At 39.3% G+C, this 21,276-nt stretch overlaps 1 protein-coding gene across 2 annotated transcripts in view; it reads left to right on the top strand.

The window, feature by feature from the left end:
* The window catches only part of LOC114663651 (TPR and ankyrin repeat-containing protein 1-like), a 147,714-nt gene that overhangs the window by 82,524 nt on the left and 43,914 nt on the right, over window positions 1-21,276 (top strand). For both annotated transcript variants that reach the window (XM_028817542.2, XM_051936047.1), the window contains exon 16: window positions 6,840-6,983. In XM_028817542.2, the coding sequence (XP_028673375.2) occupies window positions 6,840-6,983 (144 nt within the window). The remainder of the gene's footprint in view (window positions 1-6,839; window positions 6,984-21,276) is intronic.

The following is a 21,276-nucleotide window of genomic DNA, read 5'->3' as shown; positions in this document are numbered from 1 at the left end:
CCCAAAAAAAGGAAATGTATGTAATTTATTTTATAGCACATGAAGGACTAAATGTTTTTGGTAATTGACAAAAATTACTGATACTTTTATAGTTATAAAGTGTTAAAACAGGAAATCTTCAGTAGTTAAATACACTGACTGATATCGATCAGTCTGTAAATAAATGATGAGAACATTCAAACTCCATGCAGACTTTAGCACTGTGAGGCAAAAATAACGAGTCTGTGCTACCTTTCAGGTTATGTAAAAACATCTGTACTAAAGTCAACCTGATTAAGGCAAAATGAGTGCCTGTTGTTTCCACTTGATTGCACACCTTGTGCATGCTTTACCTCTCCCTCAATGTCCGTCATTAGACTACTGAAGTGTGTGTGTGTACGATGATACCAGCAGCTGGTTGTATCTTTGCAAAATAATACAGTATTCAGCATGTATGCCAGTTTTAGTAATTTACCAGGGAAAATGTCAAAATTCCACTCACAAAGGCTGCTGCACCCATGCAGCAAACCAACAAACACATTGTGATAGACACAGATGGACTGGCACTTCCGCAGGGATGGAAGGCAATGGTTATAGGTGGACAGCTGGGATGGATGGGCATCCTGGCCAGGATGGGTGTCTCACCCTACCTCAAGTGCGAGATAGGAATAATAGACAGAGATAGGGAGACTGCCATTCACTACTGGATATAACCCAATATTCCAGGTGGCAGTACTCATCTGGCATGCTCCCAACTTGGACTCCTGCAGAAAATGATTCCATCTGTATGGTAATGATCTGCGTCTAATATTTCTGTATGCTTATAATCGATTTTCATGCTGTATTTTGGTTCCCTAAGCTGTGCTATTTCTTGAGTTTGAGTTATAATAACAATTGCTATCAAATGGCAATTTTATTTAGGCTTTTTACATGTTGGAAATGAGAACAATCTTCTACTGCCTTTAACCATAATGCTAACCCATATTGAGTAAATTGAGTCCCTTCTGACAAGACAACTGCTTCAACACTAATAATATATGCCCAAAACATAGTTTGGTCATATTTTTAAAGAGAACTATTTTTTTCTCCTTTTTATTTAGTACATTTTCTTCCCAGCATAAATACTTTTAAAACTATTTCCTGGCTTCCCATTGTGCCATAGAAAACTAAATTGTTCTGTCGATCATTATATCCTGTCTGATATTCCTCTGACATTATTTTCACATCTCTGTGACCCTGCCCTGCAAAAGCAAGTTAAGAAAATGGATGGATGGATTATTTGAGGTACCTGACAATGTCAGTACCCTCTACCCTTTCATCTGTTGTATTGGGGTGATCTGAAGTTATCTTGATAACCGTATTGTTCACTTTCATTGTAGTATTTTATTAGCTGATTCTGTGACAACTATTTATCTTTGAAAATGTTTTTTTTTTGTGATCAACTTTTTATTGAGCAAAAACAAATTGACAGGAATAAATGGACATAACATACAAAGTAACCCAACCCATCCTCTCACACCCAGCCTGAGCCAAGAGATTATTTAAAAAAATATATATATAGTCAGGGAAATTACACATATATACTCTTGTATAAGTTGGGTCTTAAAACCCGAAAAATCGATCATAAAATCAGATCCCGACTAATATGACCGCTCAAAAATGCGACTTCATTTTTTTTTTTTTTAACATCTTGCTTCCTCCAGTCCTACACCAGTTTCTCAGACACATCAAATTTTGTTGCAGCAGCGCAGTTACCAATTTCATTTGTCACTTCAACGACTTTTAATTTAAAACCAGCTTCATATTTTCTTCTGATTGAACACTCCATCGTAGATAAGGGATGCTCTTATGATAAAGGTGTATGAAGGTGTGAGATACAAAAAGCACAAAACAGTGCAAACGTTGCTTTGGAATAGTTCGGGTATTACCGTGTGTTCACGTAGGGACAATACATAGAAAAAAAAAGGCAGTATGCTCCATGGTTACTCTCTCAGGTGGGCATTAGCATATCATAATCTCTTGGATCAATAGCGTGAGTTTTCTGCATTTGACTTATATGACTGACATAATAAAAATATCAGAAATTATTTGGTAAAATCAAGTCCTCGACTTATCCGCGGGACAACTTAAATGCGAGTATATACAGTATTTTTAGATACAGGGCTGACAGACAGTAGGGAGAATTGACAGGACATATCATTAAGGGCAAGAGAGACGATTTACGCCAATTAATTTTGTAACTGGACAGGGTCTGAAACACTTGAACAGTTCTAGCACGCAAGGGATTTGCAAGCAGTTCGAGAGATAAGTTGAAGAGTAAAGGAAACAAAGGACAGTCTTGCCTAGCTCCCCTACTAATGGAGAAAGGACGTGAGATATTTGAAATAGTCAAGAGAACTACAGAGGGGGAGGGGTAAAGAGTTTTCACCAGATGGATAAAAATTGGACCAAAGCTCATTCTGTCCATGACTTGCTATAAAAATTGCCAATTCATGCGATCAAAAGCCTTTTGGGCATCCAGGGAAAGGAGTGCAGCTGGGCTAGGAAAGGAGGGAGCTGAATAAATGACATGCAGAAGTCGTCTCATGTTATTTGAGGCTAACTGTGAATGTATGAAACCAGACTGGTCAGGGTGGATTAATTTGCTAATGACTTTCTGAAAGCGGAGGGCCAAAACTTTAGCTAGCAGATTTGTATCCTTATTAATGAGAAAAAGGTGTCTGTAACTCTGACACAGTCTTTACCTTGCTTCAAAAGTAATGTAATAATTGCAATATTAATACTAGTGTTTAAGTGGCCAGAGGAGGCAGCTGCACTGATCATCTCAAAAAGGGAAAGGGAAAAGTGTTTCCAAAATGCGGAGGTTTTCTCAGGCGGAAGCCATGTCCATCCCTGGGGCCTTGCTTGTGCTCATTGAGTCAAACACCACTTTAAGTTCAGGCAAAGAGTTGGGAGCATCTAGAAGAGAAGCCTCTTCCTTAGTGAGACAGGGAAATGGAAGTATGTTAACAAATGATTTGATATATTGAGGGAGTGGTACCAAAGTTATCAGTAAATAGTTTAGAGTAGTAATCTACAAATTCATTATTTATTCAGGCCATGAGAAATCATTGGAGATCATTAGAAATCAAGCCAGATTTAGTATGGATAGATGGTATGGAGGTGAACAAGGAATTTTTCTTAATCCTAGCCACAAGAAGTCTGCTTGGCCAGACCCCAGAGACATAATAGCGAGCCCTAGTACGGTGGATTAAGAATTTAGATCTTTGGATTAAATGGCTATTAAGTTTGGATCTGGTTTTAACACTCAGTAATTCATGTTCTTTATTAACCATAAGGAGGGGGCATGCTCTTTCTAAGGATGAAAGGGACGTGCTGAATTTCCACCTCCGGGCACGGGATGTTAAAAACTGAAGGATCAACTGTAAATTATTAAATGTGTGGTCAGCTATAACAGATGAGACCAATGAAGCATCTAAAATTAACGAGGCCAGGTTGCGTGATATGAAAATGTAATCAGTTTCGAGATTGTGAATTGTGACAGGAAGAGATAAAAGAGAATTCTCTTACTGAAAGATTAAGTAATCAAAATGAATTTATTAAAGTAAGATTGGTAGTAAAATTACATAAAGAATATGTAGAGTGAGGTGTACACTTGCCTACCGGTAGTGGTGATCTGTCTGGCAATGGGTTTAAGGTAGTGTTTGCGTCAATGCTGACTAGAAGATCACAGTCAGAGAACTTAAGAAGAAGGGGAAAAAGGAGGGGTGATACCGGGTATAGCCATACGCAAAAATGAAGAGTAATTAACAACCTCCTAGCTCAGACTTCAAGTAACAAAATCGACTTGCGTCGTCGCTACCTGATAACACAGCCTTAATTTGTAAGGAGTGGCGCAGCAGAATAAGAACACCACATCTCTTAGAGCGAACGGAGGAGGACGCCGCAGCCCTGTAGAGCTTATTATTACACTGGAAGTCGTCCGTGGCCAACAGGTGTGTTTCCTGAATTAAAGCCATGTCCATGTGGCAACAGTGGAGGAGATCGAGGAGGCAAGCATGCTGCTGATCTGAATTCAGGGTTCTGATGTTCCACGATATAATGTTAAGCTTTGCCATAATTAGCCTGAGAAAAGAGACTGGCAGAAGATAGAATGGAACAACAAGAAATGGAAGTAATAGTGTGCTGTTTTGCGGCAATTGGTAATATCACAAACATAAAAACCAAAAGTCTCCCAAGCTCAGGTTCCCTCCCAAACCCACCCGACTGCCTCACAGTCTACCCCCAGTGTTAGAGACCCATAATAAGAAAACACATTAAAGCAGAAGCAAGCAGAGATGCCCCAAACCACCCCCAGTACCCACATATCTCATCCCTGACCGATTTTCAAACCACCCCCTGGACTCAGTACCCACATATCTCATCCCTGACCGATTTTCAAACCACCCCCTGGACTCAGGCCTCCCAGGAGTGTAACAAAAAAGAACTACCATAAAATGAGAGCAAGAAGAGAGGCCATAAACCACCCACGCACCCGATCCTTATCCTCAGCCACATAATTAATGAAAAGGAATGAATTATGTCTTGAAATAGTATGCGCGGTGCAAAGAACAAAGAGAACACACAGGACAAAATAATGGAGGGAGAGGGTCAACTGCGTCACCTGGCAGCCCACTATGATGTTGAAGATTCCATTAGGCCCGAACACCCCTCTCGCCGCAAACCCATCGAGCAGATAACTACACAGAAAGTACCCAGTTGCAAAATAAGTGTAACATCAACATCATATGAACAATATGAAGGACAGTTCAAAAAGTGATTCCAGTCAATAATAAAAAATATTAGGCAAGACAGGAACCTGAATGGCCGCAACATGGCCTGAACTTGAACTTGATCAACAATGTGTAAAATGCAATGGTGTAAGTCAATGGAGATATCTTCACGGCGTGAAGTGCCTGTTGAAACAAAGTTCTCAGTCACTGCAAGTGCTTGTGATAGGTGATGTGCTGAACTGAGACTTACTTTTAACTTTGCAGGATAGAGCAAATATGGTTGAGGACCGGCAGCACAAGCTTTCTGGGCAAATAGGGCCATGGCTTTCCTTCACTGCGCAGTGACTGAACTGAAATCTGCGAATAAGAGGATCCATGATCCTTCAAAATAGATGCTTTGAACACGGTGTGCCTCCGACAGAAAGTGTTTGTGGTTGGAAAACCACAGAAATTTTATTATAAGAGGCCGTGGGTTGGCAGCATCAGCATGGCCAGTGTACACATGATGAGCCTGCATGATCTCCAGTCAAAGTTTGAGAGGTTTGGGAGAGGAAGTAAATCAAATTGTCTTTCTCAGCCCCTTCTTTAAGTCCAACAATTCTTAAAATGTCTTCAAGCCCTGTCTTCTTGATCGATCAGTTTGTCTTTCAAGTCACCAACTTCTTTATGGAGTGCCTTCAATTCCATATCGTGACGGGATACGGTGGATTGTAGGGTTGCTCAGTTTCTCCTGCTCCTCTTTAATAGCTTTCAGGTTGCCACATACTTCAGTGAAGTTGGTCAGCATTGCATTATTCGGTGTAGTGGTGTGTTCAAGGAGGAGATTTTTCATCAAGTCCCTGTAGGTGTCCATATTGGCACTGGATTCCATTGGAGGATGTTTCAGCTTCTTTGGTGAGTTAGGAGGTGAGGAATGGGGTATCCAGCCTGAAGAAGACATCTGTTCTCGGTGACAGTGAGAAATATGGTACAGTCTGTCGATGTAATAGTAAGAGTGAGGTGGGAGGAAAAGTGGGTTTTGTTGGCATTAGTAGTCGAAGCTCAAGCCCTAGGCAGCCGTCCTGGTGAAGCGTCACGTGACTCCTCCAACTTTGAAAATGTTGTAATGATAATTGTTGTAAGTTTTTCTCCAAATGCTTCTTTGTATATTTCACATTCCCCAAACTTCAGTACTTACCATTAAAATTACTGTTGACACCAAAATGATCCAGCTAATAGTCCAATTAAGACAAACCTGAAAACAGTCCTGTATTATATCTTGTTGTAATTCTTTTTCTTCTGTTGAGCATCTTCTAGTGTTCCAGTTTTTACTTTGAGCTGTGCCTCTGTCGGTAGTTTGTCTAGTTGTCAGGTGGAGTTTGCATCATCAACTTCTTTTTTGTTTCAGTGTGTTTTTCATTTTCAGGATCCTATGCAGTACAGTGGTTTCCTCACCTGGATCCTAACTAGCATTATGCTGAAACTGAGTAGCTCTGGTTGCAATGTGGTTGTCTTCTTGTCCTCATTTTTCCACTTTTCAGTAGTAGGATACACATAATAAATACTTCCGTTAACATCCAGTAGGTCTTCAACTTGCAAACCCATTGTACATTTATCAGATCAGGTAGCACTGAGGTGTGTATCACATTATTTTCCTCTCCTTGTAACACATTGTTTTGTATCATAGGAGTTTCAACCTGTAAATCATTTCTATCTTTATTATAAAGGTGTCTAATTTGTCAGAGTACACTGGATATAATTAGTTCTTTTCAATATTTCCACTTGGGATGGAGTTTCCACTTCTACCCATATGATTTTCTTTTGTGCTTTGATTGCTAGTTCATGACGATCTTTCAGGTTTTGATTTTTGTGTATCCCTCACTGTGTTTCTGTCATTCCCTTTTCAGAAAAATCCCTGGAGACAAAAAACAAAAGAAATGTAACCATGTATGTAGCTAACCATGTAAGTAGGTATGATCAGAGTCAAAAAGGATAGATAAAGGTTTTTTCGCCAAAAAAGAGAAAACTAACAAATATCAAAACCAAAATACAGAGAAAAATATTTGGTCAATAAACAATAAAGCCTTTAATTTATTGCTGTCTCTTTAGGCAGGAAAAGAATGGAGAGTCATCTCAACCTTCAGTCCTTCAAGGCCACCAGATACACAGGCTTCCTGCCTTGGTGAACTTCCCATGGAGGGACTGAGTGTTTCACACAATAGGCCTATAGATTTCAATCCTGATCTGCAGAAGGTGAGTAAATGTTTGCTGCACACTATTTTGAGTCTGGCTGGTAAATATCACCTGCAATTAATAAGTTTAAATTTGACAGGAAGTGTGTTATTTTTTTAGGCTGTTCATCTGTGCCATAACATGCTCTTGCTAAGCTGTTGGCAGACAGTACCATATCACTCCAGAAAATGTTCTACCACCGGATGAGGTTTACCTCCTAAAAAGTCTTTCAACTAGACAGTCCTTTTCTCAATTTTATTACTCAAATGTTTTAATTTTTGTTATTTCCTCTACTTTTTCCTTTGTGCCTTTTTTCTTTTACCTCCAGTTTCTTTTGACAGTTTTGTCATATGAGATTTCTATTTTGCTGCTTTATATTAACTTTAACAAACATTAATCATTGGATAATGCTTATACACCTCAGTCAAGTTATTTATAGTATAAAACAGAGTTCTTAAACTGAGTTTTTAAGGGCTACAGTGGCCACAGTAGTACATGCATAAACCCTTGACACATATTTTAGGAAGTCACTGTGCACTGTGGAAATTTGGAATGACTGGAAAATGACAAATATCCCAATATTTAAAAAGAGTGGAAGGATTTATTAAGGATAAGATTGAGCAACACATGATAAGAACAGGAGATTTTCTAAACAGTCAGCATGGGTTCAGAAGAGGGAGGTCATATTTTACTGAAATGCTGGAATTCTATGAGGAAGCAACAAAAGTATAATCGAAGAATATATGATATTATTTATCTTGACATGTCCCATGAGAGGTTGTCCATCAAACTAAATGAAGTGGGAGTTCAGGATGATGTTTGCAGATGGGAGTAAAATTGGCTCAGACACAGGAAGAGGAGGGTTATGGTGAGGAACCTTATCAGAATTGGTTGATGTTCCATAGGGGTCAGTGCTAGGGCCACTGTTATTTTTAATACATATGAATGATTTTGATAGGAATTTAAGTAACAAGCTTGTTAAGTTTACAGGTGATACCAAGATAGGTGGATTGGCAGATAATCTGTCATATGTTGAATCATTACAGAAGGATGTGGACAGCATACAGGCTTGGACAGATTTGTGGCAGATGAAATTTAATGTCAGTAAATGGAATGTATTACATGTAGGGAGTAAAAATGTTAGGTTTGAATTCACAATGGGAAGACTGAAAATTGAAAGTACACCTTATGAGAACCATTTAGGGGTTGTAGTGGGACTCTATACTATCAACTTCCAGACAGTATTCTGAAGCTGTTAAGAAGGCTAACAGAATGTTAAGTTGTATGGCACAATGTGTAGAGTACAAATCCAAGGAGGTTATGCTTAAGATTTATAACATGCTGGTAAGACCGCATCTGGAGTATTGCATGCAGTTTTAGTCTCCAGACTACAAAAAGGACATAGCAGAGCTAGAAAAGGTCCAGAGAAGAGTGACTAGGCTGATTCCAGGGCTACAGGGGGTGAGTTATGGAGAAAGATTAAAAGAACTGAACCGTTTCAGTTTAAGCAAAAGAAGATTAAGAGGAGAACATGATTGAAGTACTTAAAATTATGAAGGGAATTAGTACAGTGGATCGAGACTGTTATTTTAAAATGAGTTCATCAAGAACACAAGGGCACAGTTGAAAACTTGTTAAGGGTACATTTTGCACAATCATTAGGAAGTTCTTCTTTACATAGAGAACTCTAGACACTTGAGACTTTCAAAACTAGACTTGATGTTTTTTAGAAGAATTAAGTGAATAGGACTGGTGAACTTGGTTGGGCTGAATGGCTTGTTCTTGTTTAGATTGTTCTAATGTTCTACTGTTTCTTCATGCGTTTCCTTAGATGTGGATTGTGGTGCAGGAATGGCTTCAATCTTCTTTTATTCTGCAGCATCTGACTAAAGCCACAAGGTAGAATCTGAAGTAAGAACAGGTGCAGAACCTAAAGGGTCTGATGCTATCTAACTATATTACCTGTTTCTCAAGACACTAAATGATATTGTATTTATTTCTCTGTATTTGTCTGTTTATAAAAATATTATGAGACTACATAGTCCAGTATCCTTAGTTTGATATCATAATTTGAATATATACTTCATGTATTATGTTTTGATGAGTTCCATTGATATGATTAATCTAAAATATGTAACAAAGTAACATAAGTAACAACATAATAAACAGTGCTATAATCTCATTTTAACAAAATTCTTCAGTTAACATGTGTAAGTGAGTTTAATGAGTTCTTTTTCAGATTAGATTTGGGAGCTGCTCTTGTTCTGTTGAGTGAAGTTATTCATTAGTAGTTCATTATTTTTCAAGTCAAAGTTACTTCTTCACATTCATAGTATATATTATTTTGTCACGTGAAATTGTGTTCAAGAGTAAAGCATTTTTTGTACATTTTAAAAAGGCTGCTCTTGTGCTTTATGATGAAGGTAAAGGAGACTAAGTTTAACATGAAAACAAAAGCTTAAAAACTTACCTTTTTAAGCCAAAAGTGTTATTCAGTATTGATCTGCATCTTTAGATTACATAAATATTTCAAAACTGCATTATCATGTCATTTTAGGATGAAAAAACAGCAAAATAATTTTGTGAGTGTTTTGTCATGTAAGGTCCTATGGTGACCATATTTTCCTCTTTTAGGGGTGGGCAATTAATTTTCCAAAGGGGCCACATGAGAAATTGGAATGGTTTTAGAGGGCCAGAATATATATAATATACTTAATATATACTTAATACAGTACCTATAATATTCTTAATAAATTTTCAATATATATGATATCCCACTATAAGAAACAGTAAATGAAACATTACAATGAGAAAATGTGGAAGATTATATATATATATATATATATATATATATATATATATATATATATATATATATATATATATACACACACACAGTGGGGCAAAAAAGTATTTAGTCAGCCACCAATTGTGCACGTTCTCCCACTTAAAAAGATGAGAGAGGCCTATAATTTTCATCATTGGTATACGTCAACTATCAGAGACAAAATGAGAAAAAAAAATCTAGAAAATCACATTGTCTGATTTTTGAAGAATTTATTTGCAAATTGTGGTGGAAAATAAGTATTTGGTCACCTACAAACAAGCAAGATTTCTGGCTCTCACAGACCTGTAACTTCTTCTGTAAGAGGCTCCTCTGTCCTCCACTCATTACCTGTATTAATGGCACCTGTTTGAATTCGTTATCAATATAAAAGACACCTGTCCACAACCTCAAACAGTCACACTCCAAACTCCACTATGGCCAAGACCAAAGAGCTGTCAAAGTTACACCAGAAACAGAATTGTAGACCTGCACCAGGCTGGGAAGACTGAATCTGCAATAGGTAAGCAGCTTGGTGTGAAGAAATCAACTGTGGGAGCAATTATTAGAAAATGGAAGACATACAAGACCACTGATAATCTCCCTCGATCTGGGGCTCCACGCAAGATCTCACCCCGTGGGGTCAAAATGATCACAAGAACGGTGAGCAAAAATCCCAGAACCACATGGGGGGACCTAGTGAATGACCTGCAGAGAGCTGGGACCAAAGTAACAAACGCTACCATCAGTGACACACTATGCTGCCAGGGACTCAAATCCTGCAGTGCCAGACGTGTCCCCCTGCTTAAGCCAGTACATGTGCAAGCCCGTCTGAAGTTTGCTAGAGAGCATTTGGGTGATCCAGAAGAGAATTTGGAGAATGTCATATGGTCAGATGAAAAAAACTCTACTCGTCTTGTTTGGAGGAGAAAGAATGCTGACTTGCATCCAAAGAACACCATACCTACTGTAAAGCATGGGGGTGGAAACATCATACTTTGGGGCTGTTTTTCTGCAAAGGGACCAGGACGACTGATCCGTGTAAAGGAAAGAATGAATGGGGCCATGTATCGTCAGATTTTGAGTGAAAGCCTCCTTCCATCAGCAAGGGCATTGAAGATGAAACATGGCTGGGTCTTTCAGCATGACAATGATCCCAAACACACCGCCCGGGTAACGAAGAAGTGGCTTCGTAAGAAGCATTTCAAGGTCCTGGAGTGGCCTAGCCAGTCTCCAGATCTCAACCCCAAGAAAATCTTTGGAGAGAGTTGAAAGTCCGTATTGCCCAGCGACAGCCCCAAAACATCACTGCTCTAGAGGAGATCTGCATGGAGGAATGGGTCAAAATACCAGCAACAGTGTGTGAAAACCTTGTGAAGACTTACAGAAAACGTTTGACCTCTGTCATTGCCAACAAAGTATTGAGATGAACTTTTGTTATTGACCAAATACTTTTTTTCCATCATAATTTGCAAATAAATTCTTCAAAAAACAGACAATGTGATTTTCTGGATTTGTTTTTTCTCATTTTGTCTCTCATAGTTGAGGTATACCTATGATGAAAATTACAGGCCTCTCTCATCTTTTTAAGTGGGAGAACTTGCACAATTGGTGGCTGACTAAATACTTTTTTGCCTCACTGTGTGTATGTATATATATATATATATATATATATATATATATATATATATATATATATATAATATTTTTATATATTGTAAAGAAAGCACAAAACGCACATAAAGGTTTGGGGTTTTCCGGCCCCGTATACTGTAGAAAGTGCAGAAAATAATTGCAAAGTACAATAGTTTCATAACACTCTCCGCCATCATGGCGGATGGGGGAACATTTATGTAGGGGGACCGGAAATAGATGAATGGGCTGATGGGAAGAACCGAGATGGATGCTGGGACTGCTGACGTCATCGAGGTGAGACAGAGGGAAGGCGGAAGTGGTGTGTTGTTATACCGTGTTCAGGAGGATTCATGGCAGTGTTGCGTCTTTCTTTCTGTAGAAATAAAGAGAGAGAGGTTAGTACCCCGCCATTCCCGTCTGGCATATGTTGTCGCGTTACATTTTGGATCATTCCGCGGCTCCCTAATCGCGCGTGCGTGACAATATATATATATATATATATATATATATATATATATATATATATATATATATATATATATATATATATAAATATAATTCTGTTTAATGAACAATCACAAAAACAGTTTAGAAAATTTCAACTTTTGCAATGTTTAAAAAAACTAGCATCATAACAACATAAAATAACAGCATCAACTTACATTGATAAAGCACAGTAAACCAAACATGTCAAACAGTCAGTTAAACAAGTGTGGAGCACTATTTAAGGAACATTTATAAAAACAATTTAGAAAATGTGCATTTTTTGCAGCATTTAAAAAATAGCATCATTACTTTATTAACTAGTTGTGGAGGTGATCAGCTGATAGTGCGACTTCTTTCAGTGTTGGCATGTGAGTGAGAATGTTGCCCTCTAATTGACTTGAAATAAACTTCAACTTTCTCATGAAAGCTGTCACCAAGCTGTACATTTTGTGTGCAAAGAGGCCCTTGCCTTGCAGCTTCGTATTTAGTTCATTGATTAGTGCAGTCACATCAACAGCAAAGGCCAGATCTGCAATCCAGTGTGTATCTGAGAGCTCTGGAATGTCCTTGTCTTTCTTTTCACAAAACTCCTGAATCTCTGCTGTCATGTCCCATACTCTTTTAAGCACCTTGCCAAGGCTGAGCCATCTCACAGCTGCCTGGTAGCCTATGTCACTATGTTCACTTTCATGCTCCTCTAACAGCGAAACAAACTGCCTGTGATTCAGTGCTCTTGCCCTGATGAAAATAACTATTTTAGTTACAACATCAACGACAAGGCTAATTTTTAGCACTGACTTGCACAACATCTCTTGATGAATGATACAAAGCAAAAATATCAATTTCTGTTCTGGGTAAATTTCAGTCACTTTATCTTGCATCTGCCTCAAAAGTCCAACATTTTTCCCCAGATTTGAACAGCCATTGGTTGTAACACCTAACAGTTTGTCCCATTTCAGTCCCAGCGTGTCCATGGATGCATTTACCTCTGTGAATAAATCACTCCCCGTTGTAGTCCTTTTCATTGGCCGCTTAGCTGCCAGCTCCTCAGTCATCTCAGAGTCTTTCATTAATCCACGTACAAAGATAAGTAACTGGGCTGTATCACGGACGTCACAGCTCTCATCCAGAGCCAAGGAAAACAAGACAAAATTGTCCATTTTCTTTTGCATTTGAAGCGCCAAATTCCCCACGATGTTCTTGACCCGCCTTGTTACGGTGCTCCTTGAGAGAGACACATTTGCAGATATGGCTTTTTTCTCAGGGCATATTAGCGATGAAGACTCTACCAAACAGTCTTTGAAAAATTCCCAATTAGAGAATGTCTTACTGTATCTTGCAATTTTGTGGGATATAACAAAGCTGGTCCTGACTGCTGCATTCCTGGATGAGTGGAGCTTTGTAAAAAATCCTTGTTGCTTTTGCAGTTTAGCTAGGAAATCTTCAGATGCTTGTGCCCGCTCTGCATCAGTGAAATTCTTGTATTTTTCTCTGTGTTTACTCTTATAATGGTGATTCAAATTGTATTCCTTAAACACCGCTACATGTGCTGCACACACTAAGCACACAGTTTTACCTTTGATTTCAGCAAATAAATATTTAGAAGTCCATGCCTTGTTAAAAACTCTACATTCTGCATCAGTTTTTCTTTTTTTAACGTTAGCTGACATATTTAATGGCTAAGAGCTAATTTGTTTGAAGCTGTTCAACATCCCCACCCACAATTGCAACAGCGCAGGTGAGCAGAGAGCTGAGGAGACTTCGTGCCAGCAAAGCAGCGGGTCCAGATGGAGTATCGCCACGACTGCTGAAGGTCTGTGCATCGGAGCTGGGGGGTCCTCTACAGCGCATCTTCAACCTGAGCCTGGAACAGGGGAGAGTCCCGAGGCTTTGGAAAACATCTTACATCACCCCAGTCCCAAAGGTATCACGTCCGAGTGAGCTGAATGACTTCCGGCCTGTTGCTGTGACGTCACATGTGATGAAGACCATGGAGAGGCTGCTGCTTCACCACCTGAGGCCACAGGTTCAGCAAGCCCTCGACCCTCTGCAGTTTGCATATCAGGAGAAGGTGGGAGCGGAGGATGCCATCATCTATATGCTACACCGATCCCTCTCCCACTTGGACAGAGGCAGTGGTCCTGTAAGAATTATGTTTCTAGACTTCTCTAGTGCCTTCAACACAATCCAACCTCTGCTCCTTAGGGACAAGCTGACAGAGGTGGGAGTAGATTCATACCTGGTGGCATGGATCATGGACTATCTTAAAGACAGACCTCAGTATGTGCATCTCGGGAACTGCATGTCTGACATTGTGGTCAGCAACACAGGAGCACCACAGGGGACTGTACTTTCTCCAGTCCTGTTCAGCCTATATACATCGGACTTCCAATACAACTCGGAGTCCTGCCACGTGCAAAAGTTCGCTGATGACACTGCTATTGTGGGCTGCATCAGGAGTGGGCAGGAGGAGGAGTATAGGGACCTAATCAAGGACTTTGTTAAATGGTGCGACTCAAACCACCTACACCTGAACACCAGCAAAACTAAGGAGCTGGTGGTGGATTTTAGGAGGCCCAGACCCCTCATGGACCCCGTGATCATCAGAGGTGACTGTGTGCAGAGGGTGCAGACCTATAAATACCTGGGAGTGCAGCTGGATGATAAATTAGACTGGACTGCCAATACTGATGCTCTGTGTAAGAAAGGACAGAGCCGGTTATACTTCCTTAGAAGGCTGGCATCCTTCAACATCTGCAATAAGATGCTGCAGATGTTCTATCTGACGGTTGTGGCGAGCGCCCTCTTTTACGCGGTGGTGTGCTGGGGAGGCAGCATTAAGAAGAAGGACGCCTCACGCCTGGACAAACTGGTGAGGAAGGCAGGCTCTATTGTTGGCATGGAGTTGGACAGCTTGACATCTGTGGCAGAGCGACGGGCGCTCAGCAGGCTCCTATCAATTATGGAAAATCCACTGCATCCACTAAACAGTGTCATCTCCAGACAGTAGAGCAGCTTCAGCGACAGACTGCTGTCACTGTCCTGCTCCACTGAGAAGATCGTTTCTCCCCCAAACTATGCGACTCTTCAATTCCACCCCGGGGGTAAATGTTAACATTATTCAAAGTTATTGTCTGTTTTTACCTGCATTTTTATTACTCTTTAATTTAATATTGTTTTTTGTATCAATATGCTGCTGCTGGAGAATGTGAATTTCCCCTTGGGATTAATAAAGTATCTATCTATCTATCTATCTATCTATCTATCTATCTATCTATCTATCTATCTATCTATCTATCTATCTATCTATCTATCTATCTATCTATCTATCTATCTATCTATCTATCTATCTATCTATCTATCTATCTATCTATCACATTCACTGACATGCATAAGCGCACTGATAATTAAGAAAAACAATAGTGGCCTTCAAAATAAAAGCTGTGTAATTGTATTTCGTGCACCTATCACAAAGTCGCTACACTTTTACTACAAACTCAAGCGGGCCGGTCAAAGGTAGTCAGCGGGCCGTAAAATGCCCAGGTCTGATCTTTATTGTGTAGACCTTTTGTCTAAAATCCAATACACTTATCAGTCTGTGATCAGGTACTTTAGTCCTACGCCCCCACCCCCACTTCTGTTCTACATTTGTAATCTTAGGCAATTAAATAGAGTAAAGAAACTGGTAGGAGTTACACATTTAATTATGCATTACTGAAAAAATCCCTAAAATAATAAGGAAACAGAATACTATATGTACATAGGCAAACCGTATCCTTACAGCCTAAGCAGTAGTGTGTCTTGCGTCCACAGGTGGCTCTCGGCTTATCTTCAGTCTAGATTGCTCTGCTTCCACATGGCCATTGAATAGAATTTTGAAAAAGGCTACATACCTGTCTCAGTATGGCTGCCGTAATAGAGTTGTCTTCATCATGGTCTTCTCTTCATGGCCAGATGATGAGAAAGAGAAGTAAGGCAAGGTGACCAGCTGTATACCATTCTTAAACCAATATGGCGTTGTAGTACAGAATGGCTTCTGATTCAAAACCAATCATAAACAGCCATACTTTAGACCAATAGAATAAATTTTCCAGTCTTGCCCTAACAGGTTACCAATGAAAGTGCTCAGGTACAACTCATCCCCCAGTTGCTTTGTTTTGTCAGTTTATGGCCTTCATGCGGTGAATGACTTTTAGTCTCTAAGCTCAAACACAGCAGCAATTGCCTTTGATGGTCTGATACAAGCTTCATCTCCTTCACCATGATTCAGTCCTAAAGATGGGGGGTTGGGGGGTTTGTTAGGCAATCATCAAAGCAGTGCTGTTCTCATCAATGAAGTAAAACATGCCTCCTGAAACACTGATATGACATGTGCTTTGTATAGCTTACAAATAAAGACATACAAAATATTTATCAACTTGTATTCTACAAATCAGTCCTCTACAGTAAGATTTAGCCATTTTAGAAGAAGTGCCATTTTTAAAGAACAACAACAACATTTATTTATATAGCACATTTTCATACAAAAAGTAGCTCAAAGTGCTTTACATAATGAAGAGAAGAAAAATAAAAGACAAAATAAGAAATTAAAATAAGACAACATTAATTAACATAGAAAGGAGTAAGGTCCGATGGCCAGGGTGGACAGAAAAAACAAAAAAAAACTCCAGAAGGCTGGAGAAAAAAATAAAATCTGTAGGGGTTCCAGGCCACGAGATCGCCCAGTCCCCTTTGGGCATTCTACCTAACATAAATGAAATAGTCCTCTTTGTAGTTCGGGTTTTTCACGGAGTCACTTGATGCTGATGGTCATACAGACTTCTGGCTTTTAATCCATCCATCATTGTTAGAAGATTAGCTGTGCCCTTTACTTTGCAGCTTCTTTCACTCCAAAGCACATCTTTAGTGGCAGGGGTTTGGTTTCATCTGGAAAAGTAATTTCTAATCGGCATTGTTAAGTTTTGATTTCTGGTTATGAATTGCTGTCTCTGTTCTGTAGAGAAGTAGACAATAAGCACGGGAAAAGTGACACCTTTACTCACAGTCTTTCACAATGCTGAAGTTTTTTTCCACCATTAAAAAATTGTATTGCCTTATTTCACAGATTGCCTACTGCTGCTACTACCATTATACATGCATATGATTTGGTAGTCTAGTGAGAGAAAGGTTGAGCAAGTGCATAGCATGCAATGAAGTGATAAGTACTGATAGGCATGCATTGAGATGTAATCAGGTTGAAATTGAATATGTTTAGTACAGTTGGTTTAGCTTAGATAACATGATAGTGAAGAGTTGTCATTATTGCCTCACAGCACCAAGATCTGCATGGAGTATGTACATTCTCCCTTGTGTGTTTATGGATTGATTGGTGTTTCCTCCACTGGTGGCTAACTCCCTGCTCGGAATAAGTTCTTTCAAATTGCAGCCTTTTAAGTAACCTAAAACTATATAGATATAATATTAAAAGGTGATATCCCTCCCATAGTGATACGGCGGTAAAACTCACATAAGAGAAAATAACTTAGCTTTCTTTAATGACGATTTACGTGGCATAACAGACGAGGAAGTCATGACAACACTTTGTGTAGAGTTTGTCATTGCTGCGTTGAAAGGATTTTCAGGACGGATGACGTAATCTTCAATCCGTCCATCGGCTTCAAGGTTTATGTCTGCTGTCCAAGTCTTTTATACTGTTTTCTCCACGTGCAGGCCCTTACTTAGGTTCCAAACAAGGCAAGGAGAGCATTCAATTTCATCTCTAACATAAAGAAATAGTACAATGTCCATTTTCGTAGTTGTCCCCTTCTCTCTTCAAATGCTTGCCTAGCAGTTCTAACAGCTGAGAGCCCCTCTGTGTGCTAAATCTGGCCTGTACATGTGAATGGATTTATAAAATAATTTTTGTACAGAGCACAGTGACATTAAACTTATTATTCTGATTACAATTGGTATCAGTGAGTGTCAGTGAGTGTATACACTCAAAAACAGTTCTTTTATTTCCATATCCTTTAGGAAGAGCAACGCAGCATATGCTATTCAATTTTAAAACTGGTTTGTGATGCCTCAGTTTGTTTCATTGTGGTTTTACTGTATTGCACATTCTGCCTTATTCATTTTCTCACTTATTTTTAATGATGTTTGTGCTTAACATTATACTGTATGATTTGAGCATGCATCTATTTGTTGTTACGAGCCATGACAGAATATAACTGTTGAACAAACAGAATTACAGAGACACAATTAGATTACAGTTTTTCTCAGTTGCTAAAATACTTAAACCCCATTCTCTGAACCAAATTCTCCATGGCCTGAACTAATTTTTTGAATCAAACACTCTTTTGGCCAAACCTTAAACTCTGTTCAGGTACTTAGACACAATTTGCTCTTCCACTTTTTTTTTTGCTAAACCTTAAACACATTCCCAGTCACTAAACACATTCCACACTGTGATACAATTGTGCTGCAAAATTGTAAACACTGGCAGCAAAATGTGAACACAAATCCAACACAGCTGTCATCTCTTACACACAATAACTCAAAATTGAACACACATGTTTCTAATGACCAATTAGGCAGGATAAAAGTCAGTTTAGAGTGCACTGGTGGCACATGTGCATCCATCTACAATGGACAGAAACATACAGAGAGGCAGAGGAGGAGGAGTTTGTGTGAGAGGTGGTGGACGAGGAGGAAGGGGACAAGAAAGACCAAGAACAATCATTACTGATGAAATTTGGGCAACTGTTGTACACCATGTCCTTGTTCATGGGATAACAATGAGGGAAGCTGGGCAAAGAGTCCAACCCAATTTAAGCAGGTTCTCTGTGGCCGGCATCATCAGGACATTTAGAGAAGAGTATAGGTAATTGTTCCTTACTGTAGAACATTTGACATACAGTATACTATACTGTAAGTATTAGAATGTTCATTACGATACCGTTTTTACTGGCTGTATACATTTGTAAGTGCATTGTCACCTCTGTAGAATTGAAGCACGGCCAAATGAGGGTGGAAGGACTGCTCTTTTCTCCCAAAAACAAGAAGCACTCATTGTTGACATGGTGCTTCAAAATAATGCTATCCGACTCTGTGAAATCCAAAAGAGAGTGATTGAAGGCATTGTCAACTTTGATGGAATCAACAGTGTGTCTCTGTCAACTATAGACCATGTCCTGCAATGCAACAGACTTAGCATGAAACAGGTGTACAGAGTATTGTTTGAGCGCAACTCTGCAAGAGTCGAAGATCTAAGATATCAGTATGTGCAAGTAAGTGTAACAGCGGAAGAAAACCCCCCCGAGGAAGACAGGACAAGTTCAATCAATTAGATTTTTATTCCGTCACAGATGAGTACCTGGATTCTGCATTGTAAGGCAGAAGAGCAACGTTACATTTTTTGATTGGCTTTTTATAATTTCTTCTTCCTCACCTTTCCCCTTACTTAATCAAAAAGCATAATACCGTTTACTTAAGCATTTTATTTTATTATGCTAATGGGCCATCTGTTCTTATTTTTTTCACTTGTCAGATAGACCCTAAAGAAAGAAAGGTTATCTTTCCTGTGTCAAATAGACACATTCCTTAAGAAATTGGAAATTTTCCTGGGTCAGCTTACTGCAGCGTCTTATGACAGACGCCTGTATAAATAACCTGCCATTATAGCAAAACGGCTTTGTCAGCTATGAATTCTTAAGTAGCTTGCATGCAGTTAATTTTTCTTTCACATAACCTACACACACTTTCAGCATTGATTACAATTCTTGCTCATAGGCCTACTGTTACTGTAGGCTAGTAGTTAGAGTTGCTGGAGTGCATATACTGTAAATACACTATTGCAGAGATCTGTCTTTTTGTATCACTTACTGTACTAAATTACTTATCTATTTCTATAGAGAGTATTTGCACTGGAGTCCATGGAAAGGCCCCATGAATACATTTTCATAGGAGAAGCAGGGTTCAATTTGGTGAAAAGGAGGCAGAGAGGCAGGAACATAATTGGCCAATGTGTCATTGTGGAAATCCCTGGCTGGCGTGGTGGCAATGTCACGCTTTGTGCAGCCATAAGTAACTGGGGGGTTTTCCATCGACATGCAAACCTGGGGCCATATAACACTGAATATCTTCTTACATTTCTTGGTGGTCTACAGGATATTATGTATGAGAGTGAGCAGCTGGATCAGCAAGCAGTGCATCTTGTATATGTCATAGTCTGGGATAATATGAGTTTTCACCGTGCTGTCATGATAAATGAGTTGTTCACCGACAACCAGCGCTTCATAAAGGTCTTCCTTTCACCTTATAGCCCCTTCCTGAATCCAACAGAGGAGTTCTTCTCTGTGTGACGGTGAAAGGTCTATGACCGACAGCCCTACAACAGGGAAACTTTATTGAAGGCAATGGAACATGCCTGTGATGATATAACTGTGGAGTCTTGCCAAGACTGGATTCAGCACATCAAAGGGTTTTTCCCTTGTTGCCTGGCAAGGGAAAATATTGCCTGTGATGTGGATGAAGTCCTCTGGCCGGACCCCACACAAAGACATGATATTGGAGAATGAATCTCAGTGACAGTGATTGTGCAGTAATGTGCTTGTCATTTAGTTTTTGTTTTTTCTGTTTTTTGTTATGAAAATGCTGAATGTAGATATCACTTTGCTTACGATCATTTTTTGCTAAATGCATTTACAATAAACATTCTCTGTTACCTACATGCCCGAGATGCTGTGTTTTACATTGTTTTATGTTGTGTGTAACAAATGCTCTGTGGTGAATATATTTATACTTGCTGTGTGCATGATCTGAACACATTGTTTGGTTTTGAACACAGGATAACTGGTTTTGAGGTGATAGTTTGGTTTTGATAGGAAAGTCTGGGGTTTTGTGCATGTAGTTTGAATTTTCGGATTTGTGTTTAAGGTTTTGAGAAAATGGGTGGAGGTTTCAAGAAATGTGTTTTAGCAATTGAGAAAAACTGTAATACGCACTCTTAAGCTTCTGAATTTGTTGGTTGGGGTTACATTATGGTGTGATGTGGGTAGCCAGAACTCCGCCTGTAATGCCTGCTGCAAGCAGTCAAACAAGCTAGAAACGTATCATTACTGCAAAAAACAGTACCAAGAACCTACGGTAACATGTATTATTTACGGTTTACTTTGGTTGTCACAATCATGCCTCAGAAATGCAAAGGTCACATTGTGGTCACATTGTGGTGCTCCTTGTGTGATTTTGGGCTATTCAAAAAAAAATTTGTGTTGTTAAATCAAAACCCTTGAAGCTTCAAAGTGGATGTTAAAGGCTTTTGCTTTTATGTTGGACACTGGTGTCCTTTGCTGAACCATTATCTTTTAAGGCTGGGGGTTCTTCCAGTTA

This window comes from Erpetoichthys calabaricus, chromosome 13 (assembly GCF_900747795.2).
Source record: "Erpetoichthys calabaricus chromosome 13, fErpCal1.3, whole genome shotgun sequence".
NCBI lineage: Eukaryota > Metazoa > Chordata > Cladistia > Polypteriformes > Polypteridae > Erpetoichthys > Erpetoichthys calabaricus.
The sequence above is the reverse complement of the archived record's forward strand: the minus strand, read 5'-3'. Positions and strand labels throughout refer to the sequence as shown.